This window comes from Camelus bactrianus, chromosome 1, assembly GCF_048773025.1.
Source record: "Camelus bactrianus isolate YW-2024 breed Bactrian camel chromosome 1, ASM4877302v1, whole genome shotgun sequence".
NCBI lineage: Eukaryota > Metazoa > Chordata > Mammalia > Artiodactyla > Camelidae > Camelus > Camelus bactrianus.
In genome coordinates this window covers 60,801,647-60,820,596 of record NC_133539.1, presented here as the reverse complement: position 1 = coordinate 60,820,596, position 18,950 = coordinate 60,801,647, and the positions used below count along the sequence as shown (strand labels likewise).

At 34.5% G+C, this 18,950-nt stretch overlaps 1 protein-coding gene across 1 annotated transcript in view; it reads left to right on the top strand.

Moving 5' to 3' along the window:
- The window catches only part of SNX4 (sorting nexin 4), a 51,210-nt gene that overhangs the window by 14,030 nt on the left and 18,230 nt on the right, over positions 1 to 18,950 (top strand). Inside the window, exons 3-8 of the mRNA XM_074365112.1 lie at positions 709 to 844; positions 922 to 1,071; positions 1,536 to 1,583; positions 8,181 to 8,236; positions 11,541 to 11,613; positions 18,119 to 18,180. Of these exons, the coding sequence (XP_074221213.1) occupies positions 709 to 844; positions 922 to 1,071; positions 1,536 to 1,583; positions 8,181 to 8,236; positions 11,541 to 11,613; positions 18,119 to 18,180 (525 nt within the window). The remainder of the gene's footprint in view (positions 1 to 708; positions 845 to 921; positions 1,072 to 1,535; positions 1,584 to 8,180; positions 8,237 to 11,540; positions 11,614 to 18,118; positions 18,181 to 18,950) is intronic.

The window sequence follows — 18,950 nt, the reverse complement described above, 5'->3', positions numbered from 1 at the left end:
CAAACTTTTCTATGAATGAGACATGGCATTTCCTGCAGTTGTTTGTTTGTTTGCTTAATGATGGTACCAGGGACTGAACCCAGGACCTCGTGCATGCTAAGCATGCGCTCTACCATTGAGCTGCACCCACCCCGCTGCCTGCAGTTCTTTGTATTAAAGATGAGACTGGAGTTGAATTTTTACATCCCTTCTCCCCCAGCCTTTCAGAGATAACATTTTGCTTTTGTGGATATTTTCTGGTACTTGGATGCATCTGATTCATTTATAACATTGAATCAAGATTTTTTCAGTGTCAAGGTCTTTGGCATGAATGTTGTTCTCTCATTGTGGCAGAAGTGCAGTTAAAAATACTTTTTCTTTAATGAAACATTGGCTAAGCCAGATTTTACTATATTGTAAAGTCAGCTATTATACATCAACTGAAATACTGTGTATTGAGGGCTTGGGGATCAATGGTTCTGATGCTGATCGTAGATCTTTGTGATTGTAGAAGAAGCATATGTTGTGCAGCTGCTTCCTCATCTGTGAAATGGGGACAATAATCCCTGCTTCACCAGGGTTGTTATAAGGCTTATACATGGAAGGTTCTTTACTCAGTGCCTGGTTCACAAGCCTTCAGTAAATAGAGTTCCCAATGTTAAAGGAGGTTGTGTGCATGCATTTGTATTTTTTAAAAAAACGATAGAAATCTTATTCTATCTTTTTCAGGTCAGTTGAACATACTGATGGTCAGAGTGTCCTAACAGACTCACTATGGAGGCGGTATAGTGAATTTGAGTTGTTGAGAAACTACCTTTTAGTTTGCTATCCACATATTGTTGTGCCACCTCTACCAGAGAAAAGGGTAAGAAGTGAAATGGCAGTATAGTTTAGAAGTATTTAGCATTGAGATTATTCTTCATAATTGTTTTGTCTATCTAGGCAGAATTTGTTTGGCATAAACTCTCTGCTGACAACATGGACCCAGATTTTGTGGAAAGACGACGAATTGGTTTAGAAAACTTCCTCCTGAGAGTTGCTTCACATCCCATCCTTTGTAGAGACAAAATCTTCTATTTGTTTTTAACACAGGTATTTTTCTTTTATTTGGTATTTAAAAAAAATTAATTTGACTTGGGATTTTTTAAATACTAAATTGTGGAGTGCTTATTCCTAAGGATCTTTTTGGAGCAGCTTTGTTAATTTATATGCATTTCATGGTTTGTTCTGTTTTGAATTTCCAAATTGTTGGATTACATAATTCCTTTGGCTAACATTTTTATACTTAAAGGTACTAAAGATGGTACTTTCTGGTATCAAAGTTGGTCTTTGTCTTTTTGAAACCCGAATCTATAAAATCTTGGGTCCGTCTTTGGTAATCTTTTAGAATTTGGGTTGCATGTTTAACTTTGAAAAGGTTAGCATTTTTTAACCTATCTCTTCCATCTCCCTTGAAAGAAGAACAGAATAATAGGTATTTAATTTATTTAATTTGGAATATTCCTTGTGGGCTGTTACATTTTGCAGTGATATCTAAAATTAACTTTAATTTTTAGGAAGGTAACTGGAAGGAGACTGTGAATGAAACTGGATTTCAGCTGAAGGTAAGAATAATTGTGTGTAATAAATTTGCTGTGTTCCTTTACAACTTCCAGCACAGTGCCATGCAATTAATGGGTACTTGCTGTTTATTGAATGAGTGAATGTTGGAAATAGGTTTTCCATCTAATATTATTGGTAAGGTTTTTAAAGAAACACTGCAATTTACTTTTGATTGGTGTAATTTTCATTAATAGTAAGATGATAATGGACATATGTATGAATTTAATTCTATTGGGAAAGGACATTTTGAAGCAGTAATTTAGATACAAGCTATAGATTTTTCCCATAGTATATTTATATTATACTTTGTATCTTTTTTTATTCTTCCCTCTGCCCTTATCACTGTCACTCTTGGTGGTGCCCCCATAACTGCCCACTTTATTAGATAAGAAAGACACTTCTGAAGAATCGAGCTTGGGGTTTCCAATTTTAGTAGGCCAAAAGATGAGCCATCTTTCTGGGACATGGTGGCCAGTTTTGAGTGGGCACAGGATTCATTTTGTATTAGCATCCACTAGTGATACAGGCTTAGTTTGATTTTTTCAGCTTTTCAAATTCAGTCATTATACCTAGTGTTTGGGAATGAAACTGTTCTGTAAAAACTAAAGAGCATGATAGGTTTTAAGTTGGCCACCCTAATTCCACTCTGCTCTCCCTCCTGTTCCTAAAAATAATATAACACTGGTTGTTGCAAATTTTTTTTAAGTTTTTATCTCTTGTGTAAATCGAATAGGTAAGTAGAAAAAGTGATATAAATTGATGAACAGTTCGCATGGTAATACAGTAACAAAAGTTCAGTAGATCTAGGCAACAACAACAAAATGTCTTTATAGTAATTTTAAAAACACCCCCTAGAGACTTATGCATCGGTATATAGATATTTTAAATTTAGCACAAAAAAACAAGGAAGAGAAGAATTTTTTTTTTCTGCACAGGAAATATAATCAAGTATCTAATTCTGTCATAAACTGATTTTAGTTTATAAATACTTTGTTGGCAGGTTGCATGAAAAAATTAGTATTTTCTTAGCTGTAATTCATTATTGTGCTCAGGGAGAATACTGGAATTTCAGTTTAGAGATGGTTTGAAGTAACTCTAAACTTTAAAAAAATTACTTATATTTTGATAGAATTTTCTGAAAAGTAGTCCAGCATTTCTTAGGAGCTAATAAAGAAAAGAGCAAACTATAATTGTTTTGGTGCAAATATAATTGTTTTGGTGATGTCTTTTTATATAATAGAAAATTTAAAAATTTTTAGTCATTGGTTTAGTCATTAGTTTAGTAACTAGTGATCGGTTGTTTGTCCTTGAATGCAGTTTTTGGTGATAACTTTGGTGACCTTAAGAAAACTCTTGAATTTCTCTATCTGTGTAGACTATGCCATTTACAGAGTGCTATGAATTTTGTGTGTAGGTGCTATGTAAGTGTTTAGATATAATGTTTTGTATTTGGATAGCCTTGTGGTAAAATGTTTCATTTTTATAAAATCTTTCAAAGGTAATACTCTTATATAATATTAATAATTTGAAGAGTCAGAATTTTAATGAAATGGACCAGACATAAAATGTATGGAGAGAATTTGGAAAACCATGCAGGGAAATGGGACCTTTTTGGATTAACACTTATATTTGTATTTGCATGCATACATACAAACATGTATGTGAGATTGTCCATATACTTATATATATATATAGAGAGAGAGACACACACACACACACACACACACGTATACACATACACACACTTCACTTATCTGGAGGTCATGTATTTGACAGTTACAACTTAACTGATCACAGTTTGAAAGGTGGGATTTAGAATTGACTTCTGAGATGTTCAAATGGATGTAACATGACTTAGTACAATACATACAAAAATAACTTTGGTCCTTTCAGAGAGTACCAACTTAATTTTATTATAGTTATCCACATAGACTTGGCTATGTATTTTCTAGACTGTAGCATATTAGAAGAAAATTGAAAAGGTCTAAAAGTGAATTCTTCTGGAGACAGGCACACTGTGACAATAGTGAAAATGATAGCTGGGCCCCCTGGTAAAGGATAACAGTGATGTGAGAGTCAGACGCTGAGGGGGGGGAGGGGGGTTGGTTTTGGCATGGGACCACACACCTGGCTAGCCCCTAGGGCTTCGTTGTGTCACAGGTGGGCTCAGTATTAGTTGTTTGTAGTGGTTACCGAGGGGCCTCAAGAAAAGGTTGAATTGCTTGCTGAGTACTCATAATTCAGTGGGGTTTTTTTAAACATTTTTTTTATTGAGTTATAGTCAGTTTACAATGTTGTGTCAAATTCCAGTGTAAAGCACAATTTTCAGTTATACGTGAACGTACATATATTCATTGTCACTTTTTTTTTTCACTGTGAGCTACCACAAGGTCTTGTATACATTTCCCTGTGCTGTACAGTATAATCTTATCTATTCTGCATATGCCTGTCAGTATCTACAAATTTTGAAATCCCAGTCTATCCCTTCCCACCCCCCACCCCCTTGGCAACCACAAGTTTGTATTCTGTGTCTATGAGTCTGTTTCTGTTTTGTATTTATGTTCTTTTTTTTTTTTTTTATTAGATTCCACATATGAGTGATCTCATATGGTATTTTTCTTTCTCTTTCTGGCTTACTTCACTTAGAATGACATTCTTCAGGGACATCCATGTTGCTGCAAATGGTGTTACGTCTTTTTATGGCTGAATAGTATTCCATTGTATAAATACACCACATCTTCTTTATCCAGTCATCTGTCGATGGACATCTAGGCTGTTTCCATGTCTTGGCTGTTGTAAATAGTGCTTCTATGAACATTGGGGTGCAGGTGTTTTTTTGAAGTAGGGTTCCTTCGGGATATATGCTCAGGAGCGAGATTACTCTTAAAGTGTGGTCATTTGACTTCGTGCTTTTCAATTTGTTAGGACTGTTTGTTCAAGACACTGAATCCTAGAGCTCATTCCAGACATGCTGATTCCCACTAGCCTATAACTTGACGACTATTGCTGTGATATTGCAGATAAGAATATTTTTAGGAAGATAATTTTAGAAAGATTATCAAAAATGGTTTAAAAGGAGAAAAAACATTTTTTTTAAAAATCCAAAGCAGTATCTTATCTGAATATCATTAACATTATGTGTTTACTATGTATTTAAGCACTGTACTATAATATATTTGGGGTTTTTTCCCGACAGTTGCCTCAGTACCTTTGAGGTTCAGTATTACTTACATTTTTTAGGTAAGAAACTCTAGAAAGTGGCTTACCCAAGGTCTCATAGTTACAAGTGATAGAGGCTGAATCCAAGTCTAGGCCTAACTAAAGCCCTTCTTAATTACCATCCCATACTTACTGCTCTTTTCACTTATTAATTATGTAATTAATCTATATAAAGATGTTTGGTAAAGGAATGTTGGAAACTATTTCAGTGGAAATGAGATTATTCTAAATCAGACCAACTGTTAATGTTTTATAAGAATATTTGGTGATGATCAGTTTATAATGTAGAGAAGTATCAAATCATTATGTTGTATGCCTAGAATTTATAGTATTATAGGTCAATTGTATTTAACTTAAGAAAAAGAATATTTGAACTAGGCTGTTAGAGTGTCATCCTTGAAATATCAGCATTAATTTTCCTTTTTTTTCAGATGTATTTAACTTAATCTATAGTTTGGGCCTACTAGATTAATGTTTTCTTAAGTCTTTTTAGAGTAATTATTATACTCAGCAAGATAATCGTAAAAATTTTATTTTTTTTAAATCCATGCTCTGTTTAACAGATATGAGCAACAGACTTTTTCATTGCTGCTGTATATTGTCTTTCCTTCTTTTTTGCTGAGTATTTATAAAATATCCTATTAATTCAGTGAAGGGAGAGCAGAGTTTATTTCTAGAGTATGAACATATAAACTAGTTACTTTAGTTTAAAGTAATAACATTTTGACTTAGTTGACTCAGTAGGTTACTTACATGAAAGTGTCATCCATATGCCCAAACCTTAAATGAGTTTAGGCTGACACAGAAGGATCTAGAACCCTGTCTGTTGCTTGAAGCAGGGACTGCCAGAGACAGGATCTGGGCCTTTAGGATCTCTGCTAATCTGGGGATTCCAAATGCTGAGTGCCTACAGACCAGCAGGTACTCTTCTAGGTGCTGTGGATACAGCAGTGAATGAGCTGGAAACAGTCATAAGCTCCATGTTCTTATTTTAGTAGTTGGAGACGTTAAGTTAACATTTAAATAAGGTTCCTTAAAATAGTTATAGGTGATATAAATGGGAAAAGTCATCATTGTGAAAGAGTATGACAGCAGGGATTTTTTTCCAGGGGTTATTTTGAGAAAGGTGACCATAAAATGTATTCTCTAAATGGGGGCGCTTGTGAGACTAAAAAGAGGCTCTGCAAATAATTAGATTAGGACAAACAGGTGTAAAAGTAAACCAAGACTATCTTGGGAAAATGGGGTCACATTGTTGAAGAGAGAACATTTGAGCTGAGACCTGAATAATGAGAAACCTGCAGTGGAGTCAACCTAGGGGTCAAGGAATAGGAATGTTAGAGGTCAAGTTGGTGATGGTTTACTAGGCAAGGTTTGGGGGAAGATAAGAAAGACAAGGTCTAGAACAAGGAAAGTAAAGTATGTAATAGGAGTTAGAAAGGGAAGGGGAGGTGGAGATTAAAGGAGAACATGGGAAAGGTAGAAAGTCCAGGCAGACTCCAGGTTAGAACAGTCAGGGTTATTTTTTGAAATGTAACCAATACTTACTGTATGTCTTTTTGTGCCAGGCATTGGGAGATACTAGGGATTCAGCAATGAACAAAGCAGATTAATGTATTGCCATGGCAGCCATTGTCTAAGTCTAGGGGGCCCCCTTTACCTTGTGCTTTTCTCATGGCTCTCATACTCTGGTGGACAGGTAAGAAACACGCAAACAACTCAGGGTTTCAGATAGTACTGTATTAAAGGAAATAAAGTAGGTGGTATGAAACAGTGATGTAACGGCTTCTTTACATATTTAGTGGGGACTTTGATAAGATGGATGATAACCTTTCAGATTTGGAACAGTCTGGGTAGGTTTTTAGAAATCTAGCTTTGGGGAGAAGTTTCTGGTTTGTTGATATTTTAGGCAATTTCTCTTTTTATGGCATGTTGTGAAATGATGAACAGATGGTGTGGAGTGTTGTGATGGACTGACCTGACAGAACGTTTGGTAGGCAAAGATTAGGATGGTGATGGTTTACATTTTATATGCCTTCGAAAGTGGTAAATTGGTGATACTAAAAGTAAAAAATATATTGGTGTTATTAAGAAAAGATATAAATGAAAATTTTCTTTTTTACTGATGGCTTTTATGTAATTTCATTCTTACTGAAACAATCTCATTTGCATGTGACTATAAAGTCGTTAGTGATTATAACTAACTTAAAAAAACATAAGGGAGTATATATGCCTTAAATTCATAGGTGCTTTTATTTGTAAGGATTTTCACATACATTAGCTCCTTTGCCCTTGACTTGTAAGGTCAAGAATTGGTAAAATACAGATTTTTAGAAGTAAGAGAATCCCCTGAATTCGGTGACAAATTAAGCTTTAGATATTCTTGATAGCTCTTTGAATTTCTTTTGGTCTGAGGCTCTAGGAGGCTGAGCTTGTGGAGTGGCATATTTGTTGCATTTGTTTTTATTTTCTTAGCCAGATAATCTGGGAAGCCCTTGTAGTTTTGTTTAGTTTGTTTTCTATTATTTTGGGAATATTTCTAATTAGGGCTTGGAAGTTGGAATAATATAAGATGTCCAAGCTAACTGGAATCTTCAGAACCAAACCACATTATGAAATTGACTCTTGATTGAGCTACCTTTATGAACCCTACAGTTTTTGTGTCTTGGTCAGAAAAATTATTTTTTTAAAAAATGAGATCATAGAATAAGAGGATAGGATTTGGACATATTAAGTATAAATTTATGCAATGAAGTTATTTAGTGTTGATCCCTCTGTCTCTCCCTTAAGAGCAGTTGTGTAGAAATAAGTAAAGGCAGTTAAAAAGTTGTGTTGTAGCATTTTATGCCAGCTAAGAAGGAATTAATTTGATGTCATCTAGCTTGTTTTACTTTAGTACAGGCATTTCTATATTTCTTTCTTTTCTAAAATACTGATCATGAAAATGAGAAAAATCAATGTGTACACTTGGTTCAGATTTCACCTGAGAACAACCCTCAGGGATGCACAGGCTTCAGAGAAGTAGTTTTATTTAGTTTATATATACAGACCATTGCTTTTCTTGATTTACAGAAAACTTTTCCACACAACCTATTATGAATTATAATAATGCAGAGCTATATGCCTGTTAGCATGTTGGTGTTTACAGTTGTTTTACTTTGGTATCATTGAATGCTGTGTATTCAGATTGTTTTATAACATTTTTGTAGTGTCTTAAAAAATAACTACTAAGCTGCTTTTTGGGGTATGTTTAGTGTGTTTGACATAAATGATATGAAGAAAACTGTGCTTGAGCATCTTAATTCTAAAGGGAAAATTAAACTGTTTGGATTTATACCCTGAAATGTAATTGTATTAAGTGAATAAATTATTTTTTCCAGGCAGACTCCAGGTTAAAAGCGCTTAATGCAACATTCAGAGTGAAAAACCCAGACAAGTAAGGTTTTGTTTTAATAACAGTTACAATGTTGTTTTGAATGGTGCCTATCAATCTATTTAATTTTTCATTTCTGAATGTATGCACTTTATTTGCTAAATATTTTAAATAGTAATTCACATTTAGTGAAATCCTTTTACAGTCTAAAACTGGTTTTGAAATTTGGTAATTTAATTGGGATTAAGGTTGTAAGTAACTGAAGTTTTAGAAAATGGAACCACTGCTCTTTCTTAGAAGGATTTATTAAGTGTTGCAGGTATCAGAAAAATGAGAAAAGTAATTATAATTTCGTCTGAAATAGTTTTTCTTATATGACTTTGCTTGTCAGATATGTACAGAACTCAAGATAATATTATGTTATCTATTTAATAATAAACTATTTTGAATACCAAGAAAGCTTGATAGATAAATGCATACTAGTATATAATAATTTCATGGAGATGTATTTATACGACAATTATTTGACTTCATTGATGTCAATTTGGTGTTTGTGAGAGCATTTCTATATTAAAGGAAGCCAGTGTATTCAGAAGTAACGTTCCTTGGGATGTGATCTAAGTATCTTTCAAGATTTGGTTTTGCTCATTCTCTGAATTTGGTGGATAATTCAGGCTCTTCATTATATGGACCTTTACCTGGTGGTTGGTTCAGCTATGTTTTACAGTTAGAAATGTCCTTAGACAGATATGGCTTTCCCATTTTTGGGAACCAAGTTTATGAGTTCTGTTAGAATTTCTCTATTCAGGCTTTCAGCATTAATTTCTACATAGTGTAAATTCTTAGCAGACAAAGGCCATGTTTGCATAGTCTGATAGTCAAGTTTGCATGCCTGGCTTTATAAACCATAACTGTTAACATAATGCCTCTGGTTTTCAATATAAATTTTGAATATAAAATATAAATAAATACTTTGAAGTTTTGGTAATTAGGAATTGTGATGGTAACCATTGAGGTTTTTAATTTTACTTTTTCTTAAACTTTATTTCTTAGAGTAGTTTTAGATTCACAGCAAAACTGAGTGTAAAGTGCAGAGCTCCCATGTACCTCTGCCCCTCCCCTTGCACAGCTGCCTCTAGACACTCATAGCCGCCCCAGTAACCCTCACCACGGTGGTGCATTTGTTATGATAGAGGAGCCTGCACTGACTCATCATTATCACCAAAGTCCATAGTTACATGAGGGGCAGAGGTATATGGGAGTTGTGTAGTATATGGGTTTTGACAAATGTGTGCACCATTATGGTACTGTACGAAGTATTTTCATTGCCCTAAAAGTCCTCTTTGCTCTGCCATATTTATCCCTCCCTCCCTACAGCCCTGGCAGCCACTGATCTTTTTACTGTCTCCATAATTTTGCCTTCTCCAGATTGTTGTGTCATATAATACGCAGCCTTTTCAGAAAGGCTTTCACTTTGTAATACGCATTTAAGTTTCCACTGAAAAAAAGTTTCCTTTTTATAAAGGTTATAATGACGTCCGTGGTGTATAAAGAGATATTCTCTAGATTAAGAACTAAAATTAAGTCACCCTCCAAAAAAAGCTATGGAAAACCTAAGCAGCAAAGTTTATGAAATTCATAAATGTACATTCATTAGAGGAGCATGTAGATGAGACAATTTTTTAATTAATATTTTAATATTAGTATTTTGTCAATTGAATGTTTTTCAATTTAATGAAAAGTATTTTGTCAATTGAATGTCTTCCCTTTTCTGACCTTCCTGTCGCTTTTCTAGATTGCTAAGTTTTTTTTAATACCCATATTTTATAGAGAATTTTGAATGTGATATGACGAATAACATAACCAAGGCAGGTTCTTGCTCCTAAGTTCCTGTTAAAGTATATAATTAGTGTATAATTAGTAATAGCATTTGGTTGCCTTAAGTTCTAGATAAGAGAGTTAGGTCCACATCAGCCATTGTTATAGCAGATTCTTAATGTACAGAATCTCTGTTCTAGGTCTAGCTGGAATAGGTTAATTATTATTCATATCATTATTGAAATAGTTTATATCATTAAAATACTTTCATTCTGTCCTTTCTTAAAATCTAGAAAACCAGAAGGATTGTTTCAGAGGGATACCAAAATGATACCTCTTTCCTACATGTTTATCTTTCTTCAAACTAGACTATTAAAAGCAGTGAGGAGGAGAGCTTTGAGTCTTCCACTTTTATGTGGCAATTTTTGGCTCATACTTAGGAAGTATACTGAGTGATGAGTAGAATGTATGGATTGAAAGAGGGGAAGGAAATACAGATGGCACCCAGGTTTTATTCTTTAAAATCCTGGAGAATACAGAGGAGAGGGGCTTGAAAGGGTAGGGAAGATAAGTGGAGCTTTGGATATGTAAGCAAGTACAAATGTCTGCGTATCAGCCGGCTTACTAGATCAGGTGTTTAGAAGAGAGATTTGGGCTGGAGATAGATATTTGGAATTCAGCAGCATGTAGATCATAATTGTGAAGCTTTGTGAATGACAAGTCACACAGTGTGTGTAGTTTGAAAGATTGATTGTAAGATGGGTGTGAGGACCTAGGACTGAACCCTAAAGGAGCCAACACTTTAAGGGTGTTTTCCAAAATGTAATCTGATTACCAACATCTAAATCCTGTGGGCAAGTTTGTTAGAAATTCAGATTTCCTGAGTCCCATAGGGCCTCTGCATACCGTTGTGGTTCCTCACACCTCTCTTTTACTGAGAGGCCCTCAGAAGTGTTTTCAGCAAACACTTCAGGAGTTCTTTGCACACTAAAGTTGATGGTATAAGAGATGGGTGAAGGAAGTGAATCCTGGAAAGGAGGCTTTAGGTATGACCCGAGAGTAAAAGGAAAATCATGAGAAAATAAACCTGCTGTCAAGGGAACAAATTTTGAGGTAGGTGAGGTCAGCTTCCATTGCTGGAAGAGTGGTGGTATCAGAAGTTTTAGTCTTTAAGGAGAATGGCAGTTACTAGGTGAAGAAACAAAGATTACTGAACAGCATGAAGATTGAGGTTAAAGACCATGAGTTGATGGTTACACCATACATTTTTTGTTTATTGTTTTTGAGTAATTTTTCATACCAACGAATTTTATCTCTATCTCAGTTTCATGATGTAAATTATGAAGTATGACATCTTGGCTTTATAAATACCTAAAGAAAGTATGCTGCTTTTACTTTAGAATTTTTTTGAATTTGTATTTGTTATAAATGTTCAAGGCCAGCATATGCTCAAGCAGAATTAGTTTCATTATTCTCATAAAATGCTGCTTTGTCTTTCAGCTTTTAGCTTGTCTTCATGAGAAAAATGATGCTTTGTTTCCTGTTTCAGGAGATTTACTGAACTAAAACACTACGGTGATGAGCTGCAGTCTGTCATCTCACATCTTCTCCGAGTCAGAGCTGTAAGTGGTCCCCAAGAGCTTCTTGACAAATGTTTACAAGGAAGTGCTTCTTATTTAATTATGTTTTTAAGTAATGGAAGGTAGTCATGATAAATAACTGATTTTTATACTCAAATTTGGTGTGCTTGTCATCTAAATTGCATTTTTTTTAATGTGAAATGTTTCCTGGCATAAATAACTTGAAGAATTTTAGCCTGTTGTTTTCTCTGTATATGGCTATTTTGACATCAAAGGGCCTACCACTTCGGTGTTGGAGTATGATTAACTAAGTGTGAGATTTTAGATCTATGTATAGCAATATCCCGTTCTTTCAAGATTTCTTTTTAAAAGGTCAGTGAGTAGCTTATGTTATGTTAGGCCATTCTGTGTCTGTGCTCCTAAATTATACTAAATAAACTTATTTAGGGTAATGGTCTGCCATGACAAAAGGAACTAGAAATCTAGGAATAATGATTGTACTTAGCCATACAGTTTGGCTGTAACAGACATGGAGAAAAATATTTTGGGTAAATTAATGTACCTGAGAAATGTTGTGTCATCCACTCTGGTCCTTTGGGATAACCTAGAAGAAACCTTAGGACTTGCCTTAAAGGCTTTGAGAAATGGTGGGTTACCAGGTCTAGGATCATGTCTTACACTGACTGGAATCATCTTGAAATGAAATATATTATTTGGAATTTGTTTTAATGAAAGGGGTGGAGAGTGAGGGCAGTTTTAGATGAAACTAGATTAGCCATATAATAATTGTTGAAGGTAAGTACTGGGAAATGGGAGTATATTCTACTATTCTCTAGTTTTTGTATGTTTGAAGAGTTTCATTATAATTATTAAAAAAAATACGATAAGGAAAATAAATCCCTCCAAATAGCTGCATACTGGCCCAATCTCCTATGTAACCATTCAGAGTACTATTGGACTCCTTAAATAAGTTGTAGGATACTTCTAGGAAAAGAAAAGGTACCGGTGCAAATTACTAGGCTGGAATCAAGAACTGGGTTTTAAAAAGGACTGTGGATTGATGAGATAAAACTTCTAGGCCTTTAGTTACTTTGAAATTACTCAAACAGATTAGGCAACAGTTCTTGTGGTAAGTGGAAGTAGAGGCAGAGACACCCCAGAAGACTGGAAGAACACTTCATACTGCTTTGTCTTCTGTGCCAGAAAACTTGGAGAATCTACTTAATTAGATGTGTGGCTGATTATGAAAGCTGTGTCCTCCTTAAAGGCCTTCAACCAGGGGAAAGGGGCATACTGTGGAAAGTGTCATTTAGCAGGAAGCTTAACCATTCTCCAGTCTCAGGTAGGCAGAGGTGTACTACGAAGCAGTCACATGACTAACCCCAGATATTGAGGGGTTCTCAGTTTTTCACACCCAGAAGAAACTAAGGGACAAAGCAGAAAAATCAGCCAGAATTAGATTTATTAGAAATATCAGAGATGGGTGATGAAGAAAGTATAACAGTTAAATACTCAGAAGATCCATGAAGCATAGGGAATAAATTTAAGTGAAATCTAAAGGAGGGGGGAAATGATTGTCATTATTGTGAAGCTGTGCTGCAGATAATTTAGCCTGCAAGAAGGTATGGGTGATTGCTTTCATAAAGCAAGAAAGAAAAAGTATCACAAGTCAAGACAGGATAGTGATTACATCTAGTTTTCTGCTGAAAGTATATTTTTGAATGTGATTAATATTTAGTAATGTTTGAAGATTACTACAGAATTTAACCATGAGGTTAAAGAAAATTTTTAAGACTCTCCCACATAACTGCTTTTCTGTTCCTTTTTATTCTTTGTACACTCCACTTTAGCCCTGTTGTTACTCTGACTATTCTCAACCATGCCACACTTGTTTCTGCCCGAGGACTTTTTATTTGCTCTTTCCCGTGCCTGTACCATTCTTCCTCCATACCCTACCCTCAAGATCCTCTCTTGGCCTATTCTCTTTTTGTCTTTTAGTTATTGACTCAGATGCCTCCTGAGAGAAATCTTTCCTGAGCATCTCCTATAAAATAAGATGTAGTTTTCTATGATTTCCTGTCATTTCCCTGTCATTGTCTGTCATTGCTGTTGTCTTTATAATAACTCTGACATCATATTCTCTTCTCATTTGTTAATTATCTCCTCTCCTAGTATATGTGGGCTCCTAAGAGCAAGAGCTTTGTTTTCTGACTGCTGAATCCCTATAGTAATGCCTGACTCAGACTAGGCACCGCTATATATTCATTAAATGGTTGAATAAATGAATGTATATGCTGACAGTTTAAAAAGATCTAAAAAAGCAATAAAATAAATTACTTCTTGAATTCAATTATAACCAATCAGGGAGAATTGGTTATTAATGTATATATGACAAGAATCTTTAAAGAAAATGACCTTGTCATCGAAGAACCTGTGATAGACAAGTAAGAGAATTCTAGGTATGGATATTTTTCCTAAACTTTATGAAAACAGGCTTCAGAAGCTTAATTGACATGAATGAGAACTTGAGCTCTTCAAAGGGAAAGGCAGCACTTGATCTGTGAGTCAGAATTGGAATTCTGACTGTATAAAGGAGATAAATGCCAACGGAAAATATGATGAATATCTAACATCTTGATAGTTCTGAAATTGGGAGAAAGGCTGTTTATCACGGACAGTAACAGAAAAGTGAAAATGGAAGGTTAGAGCCTGACACTGACAGAAGCCTGCAAACAAGGCAGAAAGCGCCGCTGGGAGGACCTGTTTGTAACATTCGAGTGTCGAGAGAAGAAGGCTTAGTCAGTGTTTCAGACGGATGATGAATTGTTAGCAGACAAAGAGAAAATAGAATTATTTGGCTGTCTTTCCTGTCAAGGAGAATTCTTTTAAAAGTAGAAAAGGCAAAAAATACATTACTAACAGGTTAAGAGTTAAATATTTAAGACATCATAACTGAACAGCCATAGTGGGCAGGAGGCCTTAGACTTAGAGGAGCTGGGTTTTTAGAACTTATCTCTGCCATTTACTAGGTCCTTCAGGTAACCTTTCAGAGTTTGCTTTCTTTGCTGGAAAATGGGATTATCTGTCTGACACATATTAGGTACTGCATAAATGTAAATGAGTGCATTATTTGTGGAGTTAAAAGACTCAGATGAGATAATTTGTGTTTTGTAAACTAAAAAGGAAAATAATACTAATATCTAATACTTATCTACCATTGTATATCAGCCAAGCAAATTGTATTGTTCTTACCTAATTCCCACAGTAGCCCTTTGAAGGTAAGTACTGCTACTGTCCCCATTTTATAGATTAGGAAGCAAAGGCAATGAAGTTAAGTAACTTGCCTAATATCACATTATAAATAGATATGTAGAGTCAGAATTTAAACCTTTGTCTGACTCCAGAACCCATGCTCTTAACCACCCACAAATGATATATTGACAAAAGACATGAATTCAAGTAGGCTGAAGGAGAAGAGAACTGATTTTCATTGAGCCACCTTGTTGATTGCCAGGAACCTTTCAAGTGTCATCTTGTTTAATCCTCACAGAGTCATATGATGAGGATCATTTCTACATTTCCAAGAGGAAGATCTAAGACTAAGAGTAGTTTAATGAATTTTCTGAAGTCAAACCCTAAAGTAAGAAGGAGCTGGAATTAGAATTCACGTTTGTCTGACGTTAGATTCCTTATTTCCTACAACCATATTTGCTGCTCTCTAGGGGAAATCACATTTAAAAGGGAAGGAGGAATGTTTAACTTTACTAACACTCTAAAAATGTAAATTATAATTATTGAGATACTATTTAACATTTAATTTGTAACCATTTATAAAGATGGTAATATCTAGTGTTTGTGAAATAGTTGGTGGTGGTGGCAGTGTAAAGTATTACCTACAGCTCCTTTGGGAAAGATTTTGGCAGTATTATCAAGGGTCTTAAGTCTCATGTAATCATTGCCGTGTTGAAAGGTAATTGAAAAGAGAAGCTATGTGTCTAGATTTTCAAAATAAGATCATCTAATAGAATGTCATAAAACTTTGTGTCCTTTTTAACTTTAATCCCATACTACTTTAGTGAGGTTAGAGAAGGCATTCTTACCAGATGATTCAGAGCTGGGGAGGATGATGGGGTAAGTCTGTCCAATTTCTTCTGTTGTCATTGCGTTTTCTAGGTGTTGGTCCTCCCCTGTCGATTGTCATGTGATCAGTTTTCAAAAAGGAAGGCTTGTCAACAGAAGTGAAATTGAGTAGCAATCTAGACTAAATCATTGGGTGCAGCCCCTTTTCCCTGGTACCACGATTCTGATTACCAACAACCATTGAGTTAATCTGGTTTCAGGTTTTAATAATCTCATGTTTCATTTCTCTGCCATTTTTGTCTTTTCCCTAGAAATGGTAATTGTTGGTCTATAGTTTATAGTTTTTCTTTGCTTTATCTGTTTTTCATTTTCTGATGACCTAGATACCAGTCATCTTACATTTTGGTTGGCTAGAACGATTTGTTTCCAAGCGTAGTTGATACCAGAAGCATTGCTGGTCCAGTAACAACTGCTGCCTGTCTCTTGGTCACCTCATTAACCATAAAGTAGTTCCATGTGTGGTTGCTCACCTTTGTGGAGTATGAAAACTCTTGCCTCTTTATGTCATGCTCTATGGACCAAAATCTTTTCCAGAGCTCTAATTATTATGGTAGAAGCTCCTTTTGTATCAGCTTCCAGAAGTGATACACTTTAAAGAGAAAAAAAAAACAACTTCTAAATACCTGGTATTCAAAAACTTTTTCTTTGAATTTTGGATATGCATTTTCTTTGAGATTTTGGATATGCATTTTATACCTAAGGTGCTTCAACTTACTTGACAGTGGAACCACTTTAAATAACCAAACAACCTTTGGCACTTTATAGGATTCTCAAAAAATAATTGGGAAATAACATCCTAGAGAAATAGCTTAGAGGTCTGGGGACAACCCTGGAAAGTTTCAAGCATAAAAAGATGATGAACTTTGTCCTGAAAGTGGAGTCTGGTACAGGGGTTGACAAACTTTTTTTGAAGGCCATATAGTAAATATTTTCAGCTTTTTAGCCTATATGGTCCCTGTTGGATCTATTCAGCTCAGCTATGAAAGCAGCCACAGACAGCACTAACATAACTGTGTCCAGTAAGACTTTCCAGAAATAAGCTGCAGACCTGTATGTAGTGTGCTGCCTCCTAGTCTACCAGGTATATGTTCCTCATAGCATGTCAGGGGAAGATGGAGAACATTTTATGAGCCTCTTACACCTGCTCTGAGTTTTTGCAATGTGGTTTGCTCAGTTTAAGCTGAAGTATTGAAAGAATTAAGATTTATTGTATGGTTAATGTTTAATTCCTCAAATTACTTATGTTGGAGTAAGAAATTAGAGGGTAGTTTATCTTCAGGGTTTACATTTAGAAATTGTATACTAGGTTTTTTGGGATTTTTTTTTTCCCAGAGTTTTATGTGGGATTGGCTTTTGGTCTTCCAGTTCATGTCCGTAACACTTTGGGGGGAAGTAAAGCAGATTACCACATATTTGTTTTTGATTTCTGTAAAATTTATGTGAATGGCTAGGCAGTACACATTTTATCTCAATGATCTAAACTGTAATTCTGCTGTTATTAAAATACCTAATTTTAAGTATATTGCACATGTGCAGCATTTATGTATAAAATTATCAGTAGAATTGAAAATGTTTATATTCTTTCCCCTGGTAAATTGCACCTGGAGGATGTCATCTTAAGGAAACAGTCTGAAATTTGGAAAAAGCCTAACTCTCAGAGATGCTTATTTCAACATTATTTATAATACTGAAAAAATTAGGGATAACTAAATAGCTGACAAGGAATGCTTATATATTTTATACACCACTAGATGGAATTTTATGTATCTATTGAAAAGAATGTATTAAAAGTAATATTAACCTGCTGGATAAAAATACTACCACTCTTGGTATAAGAAATTTTTAAATGTTAATTAAAACTTACGGGGGGGAGAGAGGGATAAATTGGGAGTTTGGGATTGGCAAATACAGACTATTATGTACAGAATAGATAAACAACAAGGTCCTGCTGTATAGCACAGGGAACTGTATTCAGTGGCTTGTAGTAACGTGTAATGAAAAAGAATATGTATATATACATATGTTAACTGAATCACTATGCTGTCTCCCAGAAACGAATACAACATTGTAAGTCAACTATACTTCAATTTAAAATGTTTTAATATAAAAAAACCTATATATGTGTGTGTCCTATATATGTGTGTGTGTGTGTGGGACACACACACACACACACACACACACATACATATATAAAGAAATATGAAAGTGATTACATAAATATGATGACAGCTCTAGGTTTTTTCCCCATAATGAGACTTTGAGAGATTTAGCTTTTTCTTTTCCATATTTTCCAAGTATATTGTACTAAACATATATATATATTTTTTTAATGAGGATAAAATCTCTTTTTTTTAAATAATCTGTATATAGCTTTGACCTAATAGTTTCTTTTAAACGTTTATTCCAGAGAGTAGCAGATCGACTGTACGGTGTATATAAAGTACATGGGAATTATGGGCGAGTTTTTAGGTAAGCATTCTACAAACTTTTATAATAAACAACAACTAGCTCTAATTAGCTGTTTTAAAATATATGAGTCTGGAGATTAAAAGATTATTTTTTAAATGATGTCCTATAGTAGTAGCTTTCAAACTTTTCATTTTAAAAGCCTTTCTTTAAAAAAAAAATAGTGAGGAAGTTCAATATTTTGAGCAGATTAAAGTTAAAATACTCTGAAACAGTGAGTGATGTCTTTTACTTTCTTGGCAGAATGCCCAAGAAGATTCCTTGGAAAATCACTGTCATATAGAACTAGTGGTTTTCTTGTTCTTTTCTTTCTTTATATTGCTTTATAATTTCTGAAGGCTTTTTCAAGATGGATTTTTCAGTCTGGGGGTAATATTAGTGTAAATTAGAATATTTACTTGTGTATATAACTTGCATATCTTGTTTGTTTTTGAAACTTCTCTTCTGTGAATTTGTGTGTATGTTAATTATTTTGTGGTATTTTAGAAGTTATCCACATCTTGTAAGAAAAATGTCCTTGCTAATGTTCCACTATAAGTTCTTTTAAGTGAATTAATTAAAAATAATTCACTCAACATATTTGAATAGGTTGTATATTCATATAGCACAAAATTCAACAGGAAAAAAAGCTTATGTAGTGAAAAATCGCTTCACTCCTGCCTGTCAACCACCTGAGTCTCCTCTTAGCTAACGTTAGTTTCTTAGTTTTTTGTGTGTCCTTCTAGTAAAATGTAGCACTGTAAATATATTAACATACCAACAAATGTGTTTTT